Below are 18,739 nucleotides of genomic sequence, written 5' to 3' on the forward strand. Positions count from 1 at the left end.
GTTCCTCAATGCCCAATCAAGTTACACAGATGGGTGGAGGATTTGGGTGTGTACCATAAAGTGCCAAATTTTGCTCTCAGTTATACCAAAGCAAAGCAATCTCATTCATTACTCTGCGGTTCTACCCCCTAAACTCTCCTTATAGAAAGATTGTGATGAAACTAGAAACTGGTGAATAATTTATCTACCCTGATTGCTTGTATGATTGACCCAGGAACAATTTCCTCCCCCTATAACAAAGGTGTTTCTAAGGGTGGAAGGTCATCCCTCAGTTGTTTCCAATAGCGTCTACTTAAAAGTGCTGCAATTCTGTTATTAATAAACTAGGATAATTCTACAATTTCTGTTTTATTGCATGACGGCAAACAAGTCAAGTGATTTATGAAACTGACCACATCACTAAGACAGAAGACAAAAACTTATTTTTTTTATTTACACTTTCATTGTAAGGGGCTGTGAAATGGAACAGAATTCTATTTACAAAATGCTCTTCCCAATGCAATAAGCTAGAGCATTTCTCAATGAGTTTGTGGCACTCATGTATAAAAGACAAAAGGTTAAGCAACACTGCACTGCCCAGTGGACCATCTGGTGAACATTAGAACGGTCAATAAATCATGAAAGTACCAGTTCGTCAAGAAAATTCCACTTCAAACCACTGATGGGAAAAAAGGGGATGGGCAAAACTAACAAAATTGGTATTTTCAGCTTTTCTAAAAACAGAAGCATAACTTTAATCTAATTTCAATTGTTTTATTGGTTCTGTTCTGATGACCATATGGTTTCAGCACGCTGAATGCTAAGCTCTCTGTCCCCCATACAAAAGCACTGGGAAATAATGCAGCATAAGATCTCTTCAGAGGAGACGCTCATCTCCTCTTAGTCCTTCTCCTCACCATGGGTGATAACATAACAAAGGTTCTTATAGTCAAGATTACCGGAGACATCTGGAGGGAAAGCAGCAAACATCTGGCTGATCTGCAAAACAAACAGGAAATAAGCATTACAAATGCAGGACGGTAGGACAGGAACTTGTACTGATCTCTGTGACCCAGGGAATTCTTTGTGCCAACTGGCAGAGGGTACAAAGGTGCATAACGGTTACAGAAATCCCCTGGGTCTGGGATCCCCATGCGAGTTGGCCAAAATGTGCCATATAAAGTGTCTGCTGAAAGCCTGTGTCACGCTGGTCATCATAATCATTGTGGGATGTACATATGGAAAATATGTGGGGAGTTATGTTTATATACCTGTTCTCTAGGTCTGGGCAAGTTAGGGCAGAACACCAAAAGGTGATCTACAGACCCTGTCAGGCAGGGGGCAAGAGCTGCTTCTCTCTCTCTGACTGGTCATGTGCAAACTAAGCATTGTATGGTTCACAATAGATGCCTGTTTACAGTCCAAGCAAATTGATTGGGGAGGGCTGCAGGAAAAAACAAAAGCAGCAAGGGTTATTCTGTGTAGGAGACAAAACGATGAACTTTTGGAACTATAACTTGGATGCAGATGAACCCCCACTTATCTTCAGGAAAGGGAGACAAGTTGCCAGCAGGGATGGGCTCATGAAAGAAGAGTCTCGGCCATCCTGGTGGGAAAATGCTCTGGGAAGGACTTAGGAGAAAGTAGGACCATATTAGATAAGAGGGCATCTTGTTAGTTGAGTGTAGGCTCTAGAAGGTGTGCTATGATTTTATTTTCTGTATCACCATTTGTTTCCAATATTTTAGTTTGCTTCACATGAATCTCTATTCTTTGCTAAATAAACTTATATTCGTTTTCTCTGTAAACAAATCTAAGTCCTGTGTGTTAAGTGAAGCTGTGTTCTAAGGTGTAACTAGTGAGCTGGGATGAGCTATTCCTTTCAGAGGAGCCAAACTAAGAGTTCTGTGACCCTTCAGTGGAATGGGGGCTGGGCACTTCAGAGGGATGCTTGGAGGAGTCAGGGGTTGGTGTGTGTCTACTGCTAACCTGAATCAGGGTCAGCGGTGCCCGCAAGGGGAGCGCTTGCGTTGCCTTTGGCTGGGAGAAGCAGAGAGTTGACCCCTGGCAGGCATGCTTCCTCATGCTGTGGGCAGGTTTTAGCAAGGTGCTCGCAACCCAGGGTACACAATCTCCATATGAATTCCAACCCAGTTCAGCTTCTCTGAAGCCTGGTCCATAGCCCACAATGGAAAATCCTCCATTGCCTTCAATGGTTATTGGAACAGGAATCACAACACAGCTGACCTAGTTAACCCACTCCCATTGGAACCCAATACAGCCTTCTAATTAAAAGAAATCTCATCATCATCCAAGCTAGCCCCTCACCCAATAGAATTCCATTCAGTACTCCAGTCTAGCCCCTCAACTAACAGACTCTAGTTTGAACCTCCTCTCAGAGCCCTGCCTCTCAGCTGGCAGAACCCAGGCTAAGTCCCACACAAAGAAGAACTTTTGATAGATTAGTTCAGGAATCCAACAAGATTCCAAACAAGATAATTCCCACAAAAATGCAGCCCAGATCAATGTTCCAGCCCACACCCAACAGAACTTCATTGCCTAGCTCACTGCAGAACAGAACAGCTGACTATAGGTCAGTTTTACATCTCCATGGAAATCTGAGGAATGCTTTTTGTATGTGATGCTGATTTAGCCATGAAATAACTTAGGGGAGGTTTTTTGTATAGTTCCTAATTACCAGAGCTAGCATGGATCTCTGTATCAATCTTGACATGAGCTGAATTCATAAGGCAAAAGAAGGGCAAATGCCCATTGCTGAATAGCAGCTAGAGAGATACTCGTATTTCAAAGAAGGTAAAAGGTCCTTACCTCTTCTTGAGTGAATCGGTCTGCCTGTGTCATAAGCATTTCTTTGATGCTGTTCAAATAAAATGAAATTACCTGGTTAAAGGAAGATAACTGCAGATCACATCTCAGATTGCAAGCTGCTTTCTGAAAATGTGTGTGACTGCATAAATTAGAGCTGCTAATCCTCGAAAGATATTGTAAGAGATTTACTGTGATATCTTGGTTCCAAGAGCCTTTCCCCATCAATGTCACCACATGGTTCTGCCAAGTTATTTTGCTTTGTAACATTTTAAGATTGTTTCCAGTTATTATATTTGTAATATAGCCATTTTCAATGCTTATCTTACCCTAACATGGTGGTTTTCATGCTAGCTGTTTAAAAATGTGTGTAACTTAGCAAAACTGAAAAAAAGAGCATTTTTGTGACGTCTAAGGATGAAAGAAACAGAGCATGAAATGAGAAAGAGGACATGAGAAAGAAGATTTGAAAGAACTCCAGCAGCTATTCCAAATCACCATGAGTATCCTTTTTTTTTTTTTTTTTGCAACCACTCATTCCCAGAGGAGATTGTGAACTGCTGTATTTCAAGGTAAAGTATCTTAATCTTGAACTGTTTCAGAGTAACAGCCGTGTTAGTCTGTATTCGCAAAAAGAAAAGGAGTACTTGTAGCACCTTAGAGACTAACCAATTTATTTGAGCATGAGCTTTCGTGAGCTACAGCTCACTTCATCAGATGTATACCGTGGAAACTGCAGCAGACTTTATATATACACAGAGAATATGAAACAATACCTCCTCCCATTCTCTGTGTATATATAAAGTCTGCTGCAGTTTCCACGGTATACATCTGATGAAGTGAGCTGTAGCTCACGAAAGCTCATGCTCAAATAAATTGGTTAGTCTCTAAGGTGCTACAAGTACTCCTTTTCTTTTTAATCTTGAACTATTGAACTTTAACACAGACCTTATACCACACACAAACTCCCTCCTATGCAATGACATCAAAGAGCGAAATACTCTGGGCCAGAACCTTAGCTGGCCTACGCATTGTTTCTGTACTAGTATACATGTCAAATGGGGTGTGATTTTTTTATTGAAATTCTCAGATTCATAGAGTTCTAAGCCAGAAGGGGGCCTTAAATCATCTCGTTTGACATCTTGTGTATCACGGGCCATTAAATTTCACTCATTTACCCCTATATTAAGCCCAATAGTTAAACCACTACAACCCCTAGTGTAGATGCAGTTATACCAGTATAACCGTACCTTATACTGGTATAGCTTATTCCCCTCCAGTGCAGGAATAGCTGTACCAGTATAAAGAACCCGTGTCCACTCTAGGTGGAGTAGTATTACTTTAACTATACTAGTATAGTTAAAATGGTACAACTTAGTGTGTAGATAAGCCAAGATCACTTTTCCTTTCAACCTTTCCGCATCCTTTATTCAATTATTAGAGCGCAAATTAAAGGCGTGTCTTTATTGTTGTTGTTACCAAAGGATACTTGTGCACTCTCAGAAAGTCCTAGAGGAAATAGATATAGACCTAAATCTAGAGGAAATAGATTATAAATTGGTGACAGTGGGTCACAGTTAGATATGTGTGGAGAATTTGAAACAAGAATTGAATCCAACAATTTCCATTTCAGTTTTACATTTTTGAAAATGGAACTGATTTTGAAATGCATAAAAAATAGCCCTGTGCAATGTCATGGGTGCGTCTTCTGAAAATAGAACTCTTGTGAAATGAAAAGTGCCAATGAATAATACAAAAATCAGAATTTCTTTATGATAGAAGTTGTTAGGATATAGATATTCAGGCCTGTCTGTAAAGGCCTATACTCGAAGAATTTAGGTGTATTCTTATCACTTAGCTAGTTATAGAGGTATAACAGAAAGAATCAAAATCACTGTCTGCCGGTGTAAGATCCTTCTCGTACTGTGACAGCCTGAGGTCCTGTTCTTAGGCTAAGGTCTTTGGCTAAGCAGCAGAGGCAGCCATAAGCTGGGAAGCGACCGGTCACATCCTCACATTCCAACCTAGTCACACTGAAATAAGGTGCTATTGGGCTGTTAGGAATACAATCCTGTCCTGATAATGCCTATGTGCTCCAGAGAAAGGGAAGTGCCTAGAAGATGTAAAAGGAAACTTAGTTTGATAGCATCCTGTCTGGCAAGAACTCACTTATCAATAGCTGGGATGTGAAATCCTCACTTCTGTATTGTTTTGTCATTATAGTTCCCACTTTGCAATGGTTTGCATAATCTCTGTCTGGTTCTGTGATTGTTCCTGTCTGCTGTATAATTAATTTTGCTAGGTGTAAACTAATTAAGGTGAAAAGAAAAGGAGTACTTGTGGCACCTTAGAGACTAACCAATTTATTTGATCATGAGCTTTCGTGAGCTACAGCTCACTTCATCAGAGGTATACATCTGATGAAGTGAGCTGTAGCTCACGAAAGCTCATGATCAAATAAATTGGTTAGTCTCTAAGGTGCCACAAGTACTCCTTTTCTTTTTGCGAATACAGACTAACACGGCTGTTCCTCTGAAACTTCTAATTAAGGTGGTGAGATATAATTGGTGACATAATCATGTTACAATTTAACCAATTTTAGGATTGGTTAGTTAAATTTCAGGAAAATGATTGGTTAAGGTATAGCTAAGCAGAACTCAAGTTTTACTATATAGTCTGCAGTCAATCAGGAAGTGTGTGGGTGGGGGAAATGGGAACAGGGAATGGGGGTGGGGAACTGGAATCATGTTTTGTTAAGGGGGGGAAATGGGAACAGGGAATGGGGGTGGGGAAATTGGAATCATGTTTTGCTAAGGGCGGGAATGGGAACAAGGACACAGGTGTAAGGCTCTGTGATGTCAGAGCTGGGAAGGGGGACACTAAGGAAGGAAACTGGAATCATGCTTGCTGGAAGTTCACCCCAATAAACATGGAATTGTTTGCACCTTTGGACTTCGGGTATCGTTGCTCTCTGTTCATACGAGAAGGACCAGGGAAGTAAGCGAGTGAAGGAATAAGCCCCCTAACAGAAGTCAATTTGCATACAATATATATACTTCTGAATGTGCATATTGTTGTTGTTATGTTCTTGCTGGAAAGGTGCCATTTTGTGAGAAATTTCAGAGTAACAGCCGTGTTAGTCTGTATTCGCAAAAAAAAAAAAAAAAAGGAGTACTTGTGGCATCTCAGAGACTAACCAATTTATTTGAGCATAAGCTTTCATGAGCTACGTCCGATGAAGTGAGCTGTAGCTCACGAAAGCTTATGCTCAAATAAATTGGTTAGTCTCTAAGGTGCCACAAGTACTCCTTTTCTTTTTGTGAGAAATGAAATTTCTGGATTACCAATGGCGCCTGAGGAACAAAATAGTGAAAATATCCACGCAAAATTTCTGGAAAATATTTTCCACACAGCTCTATATTTTAATACAGCTCTAGTTACGTTACAGTAAATTTCCTGTATTCTTTTCCCACGGTCTTTATTTAGCAAAGTCATATAAAGACTTTCCTTGTCACTAATAATTTTTGTCTTCTTAACCAGACCATTTGTTACATGACCATTGCTTTTGCAATGTAATTATCACATGATCTGCTGCTGCCAGTAATTAAAAGCCAGCAAGATAGTTCTCATGGAAACACATTGATAAATTGGATATTTGCACCCTATAAAAAATAGCAGTAGAAAAACATAAATAGGAGGGTGCTGGATACACCAAGCAGCTTGGTGAATGGGAAGAAGCACTTAAAACTACTTGTTGTGTTTTAGGGATCCCAAATAAACTTCCATCTCATACAGGCTTGAATTAGGAAGAGAGCTGGGTGCGATGTGTCCTCTGTTCACAGGATTAGAGTGTTTTTGGAAAGAAAAAAAGAATGTCTAATTATAATCTTCTGATGCATAGCCCGGCCACCCTTGGCATTCTCACAAGTAAGGAGGACTGAGTTAAGGACCTATGCACATTTTCCATTATTTATTTTACAGGGAAACGAACACTCACAATTTCCAAAACTAGAAGCTATGTACTTTTTTTTTTTTTGCATAGTATTTTTTTCTCAAAAAAAAAAAATTAAAAAAAAATCAAAGCCTTGTGGTGACTTTACAGAAACCAGTCAGTGCCCATTTGCCTTGATGTGGCACATGAGATTATATCTGTTCTGGCTAATATTGACTGGTTCTAATATTTAAAATATTTTGGTTGTTCCTTTGATTTCCAAATAATTTTAGAAAATTACCTTTGAAATCCATGGGGCAAGTTGCTTTTTAACGGGAGGAGCCCATCACGCAATGCAGTCTTGCAAAAAGCTATATGGGTTCATGTAAGCACTGGTCTAGATCATGGGAAAACATCCCCAATTCAGTCCTATCCAGTCGAGTCTCCAAAGGGCCAGAAAACATTGAAACTGAAAGAGCCAGCTCCTGAGTTGGTGCAAGTCAACATAGCTTCATTGACTTCATTATTAGAAGTGGCTGACATTGACCAGACTCAGTTCAATCAATGAGAATTGGGACTGAGTCATCTAACCTTTCCAAAAGCTATGCCAGTTTACACCAGCTGTGAATCTGGCCCAAAATATTTTCTGTTTTTGAGGTCGTTGTATAAGAGGGAGTTTGTGTGTGGTAAAACGATGTGGAGAAACAAAGTTTGTCATGGAAATTGGAAGTCTGTTACAAACTCCTGGAGCTTTTGGAAAGGTTAGAAAAGTCCATCCCAGTTGCCATCGGATGGACTGAGTGAGTCATTTCCAGACAAGACGTGAAAACATGCAGCGGGAAGAGACATAAAAATCTCCAGAAGGATGTTAACGATATGAACCTAAAAAATAAGTTCTGATTGAAAGCTCTATGTGACTGAGTTTGGGCGAGCCATCCCACTGTTTTTAATATGGAGGAGTATTATTTATTAAGATATTAACTGTCGTATTGAAAGGGTTGGGTGAGCCACTGTAAAAACGATTGCAAAACCTTCAAATGTCTAAAATTTGGAAGCATATGAATAGAAGTTAAACCTCAAAGACATTTATGGAATTGATTTAATGGTTTGTTCTGTAATGATCAACATTACCCTCGGGTCTAATAAGTAAACATTATGCTCTGTTGTGGTGATGAACTAAAACCATTGTCTAATGTTAGCTGTGCAGAGGAAGTGGGGAGGGTGACCTTCTCCGTCAAGGAAAAAAAAAGTATCATGCTCTCTTCTTCACTTTTGGAGTCATTCCTAATTGCTAATTTGCCCCAGACTTTAAGAGGCTTCATTTGGACCTTGGCGTGTGCAAAGACTGCAGGCTCAGGCATAGGAAGGGGAGCAGCATATTTGGTATACAATATGTTGCTAAAGATGGTGGTGGGAAAAATAACATTTTATGGTTCTGATGCCATCAGAAGATCGTATTTCAAGGTTGTGATTTCACTACCATGTGATATGGCCTACTAAGCAATAGGATAAACTGTACTCTGATATGTTGAGTCACTTCAGGTGTCCCACTCCCACTGCCCAGGAAGGAGCTCTAACCCAAACTGTCTGGATAATATTAGCCTAAAAACAAACAGGAGGGCTCTTACCTCCAGTTCCTTCCAATTGTTAGCTACACCCACTTGATTAAATTGGGTTGTAGACTCTTTAGGGAAAGGGTTGTTTCTTAGGGCTCATCTCCATGAACACTTAGTTCGTGGCAAGCTGGGGGTGCTAGCCTGCCATTGACTAACTGTCTGCATGGATCCCGCTGATGTGTACTAACAATTCATTTATGCATTTTGATCTAGTCCTCTTTGAAACATGACTAGATCAAAGCACATTAACAAACTGTCGTGCATCAGCTGAGTGAACCGGGACAGTAGACTGTGGCAGGCAAGTTTAGGGGAGATTCACACCCCAGCTTGCTGCAAAACGAAATGCCCTTACTCTCTGTTTGTACAGTACGAAGCACAATGAGGCTCTGATACTGATTGGGGACTCAAGTGTAAGAGAAATGAATAACAGTAAATAAAGAAGACATTGTACACTAATTTATTTTTTTTTAATTTTCTTGCACTATCCATCAGTTACACCAAACACAGTCCACGAATACTCTGCTTCAGGCTACACATACACATCAGGGAGTCTGAAAGCAGCACAGATGGCTGGAGGTTCACTCACGTTATCACAGTCTTGACAGAACCCCTTGATGTGTCATCATTTTATAACTCATGGCTTCCTAATTAGTATCATTTACAAAATGGACATTGTGAAAGGCCCCAAAACTGGCTGTTGTAGCATAAGTAATTAGACCCTTATTCGCAAGGTATTTAAGCACGTCCAACTTCAACCATGTGAGCAGTCCCACTGAACTCATAGGTCAGAGTTCCTTAGCTATTTGCCCTCCTTCAAATAATTTATCTCTTGGGCCTGATTCTCATTTATATTAAGGCCCCTTTATGCCACTTAATACCCACATTCAAGCTCCTTTACACTGCCAGATTGGTGTAGAGAGGCCTATTGTATGTAAATAAAAATTGGGCCTCACATCTTTATATAAGCACAGTTGGGGAGCTGTATTTAAAATAATAAATACTACTACTGGTAATAATTAATGATGGGGCTTCCACAATGTCCACTGGTGATCTGGAAAGCTAGAGAAAATAATCATCTAGGAGTAGAGGGCTCAAATGCTAAACATTTAACAAGGGAAGATCCTTTCTCCAAAGCCGTCTCCCTGTATTAATTAAGCTGATTGCTCTATTTTTAAAAGAGGACTAGGCTTCCCCTTCAAGTCAAGCCCTCTTTGAGCGTTCTGCACCAGACACTCATTTTCATTTTACATATGGAGTTGATCTATAAAGAATGGGTCGTGTGTTGATTTATATCCAAACCTTGAAAAGAGGCTATCTAATGGCATGCATGTGATTACATTTCCGCTGCCTCTTGCAATGTCTAAAGACAATAACATCTCTTTTTGGGGGGATACAAGGACATTTATACAACTGTCTAGTCTTTTGACTGTAGTTTACAAAGCTACATGCTTTTCTGCCTGCCAGCTCATCTGCCTCTTAGAATACTGTAGAATGTACATCCTTTAAACTGCCCCTTTAAGCAGTGCACTTATTTTTTTTAAGGATTATAAATAAACTTACTAGTCTGCCTTTATGTGGCCTTTTCCTTCTGGGTCGAAAATCTTAAAAGCATTCAGAATGGTCTCTTCTGGGTCCGTGCCTAAAAGAAAATGAAATATAATGTAGATGTCTCTGTGTGTGTGTGTATGTTTGTATGGCTGTCTAATATTTGCTATATAATTGCATTCATCTGAAAATGGAGCAAAATGGAGAACCCAGCAGTCGTGGGTTTGAAGACAAAGGTTTCTTAAGTCTGCAGCATTTATCATGTCAGATAAACAATAAAGGTGAATAGTTCAGTGTTCAGAAGCTTAAAAATAATAACTCATATCTATTCTGTGTCTGCAGGAGAGAAAACTTCCAGGAACTGGTCTCCAATATCAGTACCCAGAGGATTAGCAGCTTTCAGAAATGAAAATATAACAAACTGTTTCCCTGGCTGGCTTCCTTTAATCTTGTACTGTACGTTCCTTGTAAAAACACTTTTTGATGTTACTTGTTCTCCACTATATAGAGGAGAGGTTATTTTCCTCGCCAAAGGAAATGGGGCTCGTCACCAAAACAAAGTGTCAATGAAATGCAATGGAAACAGGATGATCAATGTACAATAGTGAATTGTCCTTATGTTCTGTATTGTGTTTCCATCTGAGGATCTCAAAGCACCATATAACCCTCACTGACAGGCCTGGGAAGCAGATAAGTATTAGTTGGAGAAAAGAGACGGTCTTTTGGCTAATGCACTAGGTTGGGACTCAGGGGACGTGGCTCCTCTTCTCAGATCAGCCTTTCTGCTTGACCTTGGGCAGGTCATTCAAACTCACTGTGTCCATAAAACAGAAATAATACTCCTTCCTTTCTCCCACCCTGGGTCTGTCTCTTCTATTTAGACTGTAAGCTCTTGGGAACAGGGACTCTCTTACTATGTGTCTCTACAGTTCTGAGGACAATATTGGTTTGGGCTTGTGGGTGGTACCATAATACAAATAACCATTAACAACAGTAGTACAAAATCCAATGTTCCAACAAGTAAACTGAGCCACACAGATCATTTAAATTAATTGGAATGGTGAGTCTTTGAAGCGTAATTATAATAGGAAAATGTGCTCTCAATGTAGCAATGCCATTATGTCATGCAATGTAACAGAGACAGAACCCAGGAGCTCTGACTCCCAGTTCTTTGCTCTGTCTATCAATCCACACTCCCTGACCACTCCCCAAGAAGTTTCTTTCTTGCTCAAGGTTTCACAAGGATATTTAGCACATGGCTGTGCAGTAGCTGAACTGACAGGGTGGCCCATAACAGTTTGGTCAATGATCCATAAACTAGAGGACTTCTTTCTAGGCCTTTGTACCACCGGCCATGAGTATTCTTCTGCAAAATTCTGGACACTAATTTCAAACCGCAGTGGCTATGCGTTCAATGCAGTGAGTGTTGGTATTTAATGTTTCGATTGTCCCATGCAGTGAAACTTATCCCAGCTCGGAGGAGGGGGTTGCCTTTTAAGCAGTCACCTCTGCGTGGGGGATTTTTTTCCTCTTAGTGCGTTTCACATTTTCTACTCTGTCATATCCTTGGACTTCAGCTTTGAAGAGAAGCAGTGCAGCAGGCATTCTTTATTGATTAGCTAGTAAATAAAGTGGTTTCTTTGATGTGAGGCATCTCTGTTTTCTGTACAAATTGCATTATTCCAAATCCCTGTAGAAACAGCTCCATGTGGTTGGCATTAACATAAACTGAGTTTTGTTAGCTGTTCATCTGGCATCATAATATCAATATACAAAGCTAAAGCTTGTCTCAAAAATCCCAGCTCCCCTTTTATGACAGAAATCAATTACAGCACAACAAATTTTACTTAGAAAGCACCTTTCACCAAACTCTCTGAGTGGTACTTAGATAATAAAAAGTGTTGCAAAATTGCCATATCCACTTCCTCCAGCCCATTCTCCCTTTATAATTGTACTACAAAGACTCTTCATCCCAATTAGTTTTGATTGGGAATGTGCAGTCTTTTCGCTCTCCTTATTTTGCATGACAAACCCAACCAGAAGGGCATGACAAGCACAGCTGTGATTTTCCCTTTGACAAATGGAAAGAAGAAGAAGAAAAAAAAGCTCTCCTGCTAATAGCCAACAGGAAACCTGTGGACAAGAGGGGTACGCTTCACCCATTTACCTTCCTGTGCTGTCTCTGTTTTCATGCCACACAGTTGGCAGGGCTGGAATCCCACCAGGCTTCAGCAATTGTGAGAGGCAAAGGACAGAAAGGAAAAGAGGCACCTTGCCAAGCAGTGTGTGATCATGGACATTACGAATAGGCAGGAGTCTGCACTAGTGCACTCCAGAAGGGTGAATCAAGATATCCAGCAGATTCCAGCTAGAGCACTGTGAAGGAGGCAGAGTGTTACCTTCTGAGGGTATGCCGACGTTGTAATCACCAGGTGCGTGATGATATACCTGAACTAGCTTTAATGTAGCTAGCTATGGCAGTTTGGTGCAGGCTAGCCCCACAAGTAATTACCCAGAATACCAGACTTGTACAGCCATGGCTTCACCGCTCCAGTACCCAAACTAGCCAGATTAAAACTAGCTAGGGTATGTCTACACGAGTTGCAATCATGTCCTGTGATTGCAGGGCTGACATATCCTAAGGGTCTAAGGGTTTGTCTTAAATAAATAAAGATGCACATGCCACTGTGATGGGCAGATTAGAGAGAGAACGAGAGATCAGATAAACTTTAAGAGATATTACTGGTTCTACTGACCTAACTCATATTAAGTTCAAGTCCACCCCAAACCTTACCACTTTCTGTTCCAAGAACAAGGAGCACTTCTTTGACCTTGACTTCAATAATATAGACACACAACACAGCAAACATGAAATAAATAATTCAAAAATATGTTGTTATTTTTTCAAATCCCAACATAATATTCCCCCTTGAGAGGAAATGGGAGGAAAGAGAGAGACAGCAAACACTAGCTATAACACTTAATGGACTTCGGAAGGTGTTCAGATTGTAAGGGGATGAAGGTGGTACAAGAACCTGAACAGAACAGAATAGAACAGAATTACCTTGATGCAAAGGCCAAAGCTTTCTCTCCTCATTAATATTTATTGAGAAGATGATTGGAGGTGCATCTTAGCCACTGGGATCTTTCTTCTGCAATTCTTGGCCATGTACAATGCAAAAAATTGAACTAAATTACTGGCTTCTGGTTAGAATCTAGTATCTGTGGCAGAAATCTCTGTATTTTACATGACATTGGGCCAAATTCCCCTCTGTTATAACTCTAGTGAAGTCAACTGAGATTAAATCAGTTCACTTTGCCCACTAATCAGCAGTGTCTGGGCCAAATCTTGGTCACACTGAAGTCAATAGCAAAACTCCCATTGATATGAATCACACCAAGGTTGGGTCATCTGTCTCCAACCTGCAGGAAAAATGAAGAATGGCCATGTGGCTAAGGCACTCTATCAAGAGTCAGTTCTCAGCTCTGCCACAGATTCCCTGTGTGTCCTAGGGCATGTCACTTAGTCTCTCTGTGCCCTAATTCCCTGTTTGCAAAATGGAGACAATTCCTCCCTACCTCACAGGGGTGTTTTCAAGATGCATAGATCGATGTTTGTGAGGTGCTGACGTATTACAACAAAAAATATAAGTACACTGATAGATACCTCTCTAACCCACCAATGGTACATACCTTTCAGTTTTTCACCAAACATAGTCAGGAAAATAGTGAAGTTAATGGCACCTGGAGCTTCCTGCACCATGGCTTCTAGCTCTTCATTCTTGACATTCAAACGACCTGTAGTAGCAGAGATAATTTTTCATAATAAATAATCATTTTATTTCAAGAAGTGATTCCACACTACCCCCTTCCCACATTCGTGGTCTGGGCTCAGCAGAACAGTGTTAATGATGTGGTAAGACATAAGAACATAAAACCAGCCATATTGGGTCAGACCAATGATCCATCTAGCCCAGTATCCTGTCTTCTGACAGTGGCCAACGCCAGGTGCTTCAGAGGGAATGAACAGAGCAGGTCATCATCCAGTGACCCATCTCTGGTCACCCATTCCCAACTTCAGGTAGATGTCATTCAAAAAGTCACTATCATAAAACAAACTGAAGGAGTTGGCTACAGGATAAAAAGGCAAAAGAAGGAATGGGAGGGGAAAGTAATAGATATGGGGGCAATAATAGCCAACATGGGGAACCATTTCTGAAGAAACTGATTCTCTTTCCCCATGGGTGAAATCCAGAATTTCAGCCCTCGTCCTAGTACACAGTCACCCGACATGAGATGGTTTTGTGATGATGGAATCATTATAAGAATGGACAGATGACTTGGGTAACCCTGTTTGTTCCCTTTCTTCCCTGCAGGACCTTGACTAGAGTTGAGATTCTGATAGCCCTGCTCAAATTGAGTTGTACCTTGCTAAGTGTGCAGTCCCATTGATTTCAGTGGGCCTAGCTGAAGGGTGAGATGCTATCTGGCATGAATTAAGGGTATCAGAAACTGGCCCTAGGAAATGAACATTCCAGAGTAACATTAGTTACAGTTGGCAATTTCCTCACTATCACTATAAAGATTTGGGTAGCTGCAGTATGGACTCTACTGAAGTCTGATTCCACCACAGGGAGCACTGTGGATTTTAATCATTAACTCCTCTTGATAATATCCAGATGGCAAAAGCCCAGACACCTACATTGCTGTTCAAGCCTCAAATGCTGCAAAAGGGATGTATCTCCAGGTTTGGGTTTATGAGCCTTTTGACCTTCCACTGCATGGGAAGGCCCGATGTTGTAAGGTGTTAAATGAGCTCTAGACTTATGACTTGAAAAAGGCATTTCTTAACCTCATGACACACACATTCCAATCTAGGTCAGGGCACAGAGGAACAGACCTTCACATGAAGTTCCCACGTTGGCGTGGGAAGGATGGCGGCTGGTCCATGACAGAAACATTAATTGGTAGATATTTACAGGACTCTTAGATGAAAAAGGTGCAGCTCAAGAAGCCCGGATAAAAAGGCAAATCAGAAATGCCTGGCACGGACCCCTACTTGGGTGGGCTAATTATGAAAGGGTTGATGGGGAGGGATCAGTCTCTTAGGAGAGGATGTCAGCTGCACCACTCTCTATCACCCGCCAACGAATCCCAGAATGGCCCTCATTTAGCCTTTGAAAGGGGCTGCTCAGTAAACTTCCCTGCTAGAGATAGACAGCCAAGATAGCAGCTACCAGCCATAGAGGAGAAGGATCAAATTGAGCAGGTTTGGCAGGTTTTCCCTTTGGCTCTCTGAGCCTCATGCATATTTTATGACTCATCCAGCTCTAATTTTAATATAATCCTTTCATATGCGCTTGAAATTTAAATTGCATTTAGAGTACTTTTATTTATTTATTTATTTGTTCACTCACCTAGTGCGGCAAATGTATCTCTCAGGTCTGCTTTGTCAATGAAGCCATCTCTATTCTGATCCATGATGGTAAAAGCCTATTAAGAGAAAAGGGGCATTATGTTACCATTGCCTCTTGATGGCCCATTGTAAATCCTGATACTCATCAATGTGGTATTATATTTGTGTTAGAAAGGGGAATATTTATCTTTCCTTTATTAATCCACAACGTACAGCGTTATTTTGCATTACTTACTTTCAACACGTTAATGTATCTTGGCAAGAGATTTAATTAAACCCACCCAAACTTCTTCTTACTAAATTAACACTCGGAGCAGCATCTAGTTGGGTCTATGCCAGTGCTGTCAGATCCAGCCATTCAGGCTTTAACCCGTGAAAGCTTGGATTAGGGAAGCTCTAGTCACAGCTGCCACAGAGGCTGTTACATGGGTTGTGTACCCCTGCCTATATCACATTGCCCTGTGAACCTAGAACAAGCTGTAAGACAATTAACAACAGTGGCCATCACAAACTGATACTGAGTTAAAATCAAAGTTCTGTGGGGGCTAACAGGAAAGTCTCATAGAGGAAATAAAAACACAAAAGTGAAGGAAGAAAACTCAGAAATCTCGACTTTGATGTGTTATTTATTCGACCCAGGCTTGTTGCCCTTTCCAACACACTGTGGTCCTTCAGGCTGTGGTCTAATTGTTCCCTGAATGATTGACCTAAAATATCTCCTGTCAAGCAATTCTTGATAGTTTGCAGAAAATACACTTGTTGTTTTGTAGTTTTTAGCCAACACACAATTTTGGAACTTTAACCTCTTCTCCATTCATCATTAAATATACCAATCTGCCTACCTACCTACCTACATACACACAAAGGTCATAATTTAAAATTTTCTTATATTTTGAAAGATTTTAATGATTTGAGAGATATTTTCCTGAGCTTACAATGGCAACATTGGAAGAACCAATAATATCTCTGAAAGTGGTATTTATCTATCTATCTATCCATCTCTCTATCTATCCATCCATCCATCCACCCATCCCAGGGACCTTCTACTTGCTTCCCAAAGATACACAATCAAGGGAATTCAGGCAGACTCATAATATCTGGCTACAGCACTCTTACTGGAGGAAACTCAGTACTCAGAGAAAACATCCTCAAATCACTCAGCACACAACAGGCCAGCTTCCCCCAAGACACTACCAACTTTCTCCAGAAACGCCACATTAACACCTCCTCAAGAACACCATCCTTGCCACCACTGATGTCACCTCCTTCTACACCTACATCCCTTACCATGATGGCATTGCTGCCTGCCTCAAATGCTTACGGGATAATGTACAACACTCACATATCCCTCTAAATGCATCACCAAACTCATTGATTTCATCTTCGCTCACAACAGCGTCACACTTAACAACAAACACATTGTCCAAGCTATGGGAACAGCCATGGGTGCTAAGATGGCTCCCCAATATGCCAACCTCTTCATGGGCCACCTCAAAGAAGAATTTTAGGAAAAATGCACTGCAAACCAATGATATGCCTGACATACATCAAGGATGTTTTCATTTCCACCATAACTTCAACAACCCATCCATCAAACTCATTCTAGAACACTCCACACCACCAACTTCCTGGACATCATGACTAGCTTCAGCAACGGAACCCTACAAAAGACCCAAGAAACCCACAGATCACCACACTTATCTCCACAAATGCACACCAGACACACAAAACCATCTAGAAAAGGAGTACTTGTGGCACCTTAGAGACTAACTAATTTATTTGAGCATAAGCTTTCGTGAGCTACAGCTTATAAATATAACCGTTCTTTGCAGAGTTACAAACCAGAACACATTATTGTTCTGTTAGTGCATGAGAACTGCCTTATTTGTGCACCTATTTCCAGGTACAGAAGGACTGTTCACCATCACAATGATCATGTTACTTTAAATGCCACTTGTCAAGAAGCACACGTAGTATTTATATCATCTATTGCCTCTCTTCTGTGTGTGTGTGTGTGTGTGTGTGTGTGTGTGTGTGTGTGTGTGTGTGTAGAGCTGTTCTATTCACATTTCTTCTGTTCTACTTGTTCTACACAGTCAGCCCTGCAAGAGGAGTGAAAATAACTCAGGGGAAGTAGATTTAAACTTATCGTTGGATGGTTGTGCGGCATAGGAATCAATGATTGTGAATGTACACTGCTGTAAATGATCACAGAGGCACACTGGAGCTTGAATGTTGAGGTTTTATGAGAAATTGAGGTGAGATTGCATGGAGATCTGATGATAAAACAGAATCATGGAAGGGGCTGCACCTCAGAGAGCTGTAGACTACAAATCTATACAAATTATGGTCGGCAGATAGAGTGAGCTAGCTATATGTACCTGTGGATGTTACCTCTCATTATAGTCAATGTATATCCATAAACAAGAGGATATCAGAGCTGGTAAAAGATACAGTACCATGGAAATGGGCACAAAAGATAGGTAGAAAGATAGAGACAAGGTGGGTGAGGCAATGTCTTTTACTGAACCGACTTCTGTTGGTGGAAGGGACAAGCTTTTGAGCTTCACAGAGCTCTCTTCAGGTCTGGGGAAGGAAACCAGAGTGTTGGAGCTAAATACAAGTTGGGACAAATAGTTAAGGATAAGGAGTTAACACGTGGTGGGAGACCACTTAAAATGAAGTGGGCAATTCAGGGGTAGAGTATTAAGCATAAGGGTTTACACATGCTGTAGGAGACTACTTATAATGAAGTGAGGAATTCAGGGTAAGCAGGCAATGGGTGTGTTACAAATTGTTGTAATGAGCCTTAAAACCAGTGTCTCTGGTCACGAAAGCTTATGCTCAAATAACTTTGTAAGTCTCTAAGGTGCCACAAGTACTCCTTTTCTTTTTGTGAATACAGACTAACACGGCTGCTACTCTAAAACAAAACAATCTGTTGTCCACACCAAGGCACTCAGATACCACAGAATTTGCTCTGAACAGGAAGTCTGGGATACACACCTAAACACACTTAAAACAGCCTTCACTAAACAAGGACAGTCTGCCAGTGAAGTAGATCATATCATGGAAAGAGACACCCAAATACCCTGGGAGAACATGCTTCAATCCAGGGGGGGAAGAAAAACATTGACTGCACACCCCTAGTTGTCACCTTACCACCCCAGACTGGAACATATATGAGGTATTATCAAACAATTACAATCATATGTTGGACGGGGCTCACATCCTGAAATAAATTTTTCCCAAACCCCTTCTTCTGGCCTTCAGATGATGCCCCAGTCTCACCAAGCTGATCATCAGAAGCAAGCTCCCCACAGACCAGGATCCACCAACTCAAAGTGGTACCACACCCTGCCAGAACAACAGATGCAAAACCTACAGACATATCTCCACTGCTACAATGATCAACATCTCCCAAAA

At 40.9% G+C, this 18,739-nt stretch overlaps 1 protein-coding gene across 1 annotated transcript in view; it reads right to left on the bottom strand.

Annotated features, from left to right (window-relative positions):
* Positions 1-407: 407 nt before the first annotated feature.
* MYL10 (myosin light chain 10) overlaps positions 408-18,739 on the bottom strand; it is a 28,679-nt gene continuing 10,347 nt past the window's right edge. The window contains exons 3-7 of the mRNA XM_048824269.2: positions 15,315-15,390; positions 13,591-13,695; positions 9,913-9,991; positions 2,809-2,857; positions 408-978 (exon numbers count right to left, since the gene is read on the bottom strand). Coding sequence (XP_048680226.1) covers positions 880-978; positions 2,809-2,857; positions 9,913-9,991; positions 13,591-13,695; positions 15,315-15,390 — 408 coding nt within the window. The 3' untranslated portion in view covers positions 408-879. The remainder of the gene's footprint in view (positions 979-2,808; positions 2,858-9,912; positions 9,992-13,590; positions 13,696-15,314; positions 15,391-18,739) is intronic.

The sequence above is a fragment of the Caretta caretta genome, chromosome 17 (assembly GCF_965140235.1).
Source record: "Caretta caretta isolate rCarCar2 chromosome 17, rCarCar1.hap1, whole genome shotgun sequence".
NCBI classification, from domain to species: Eukaryota; Metazoa; Chordata; order Testudines; family Cheloniidae; genus Caretta; species Caretta caretta.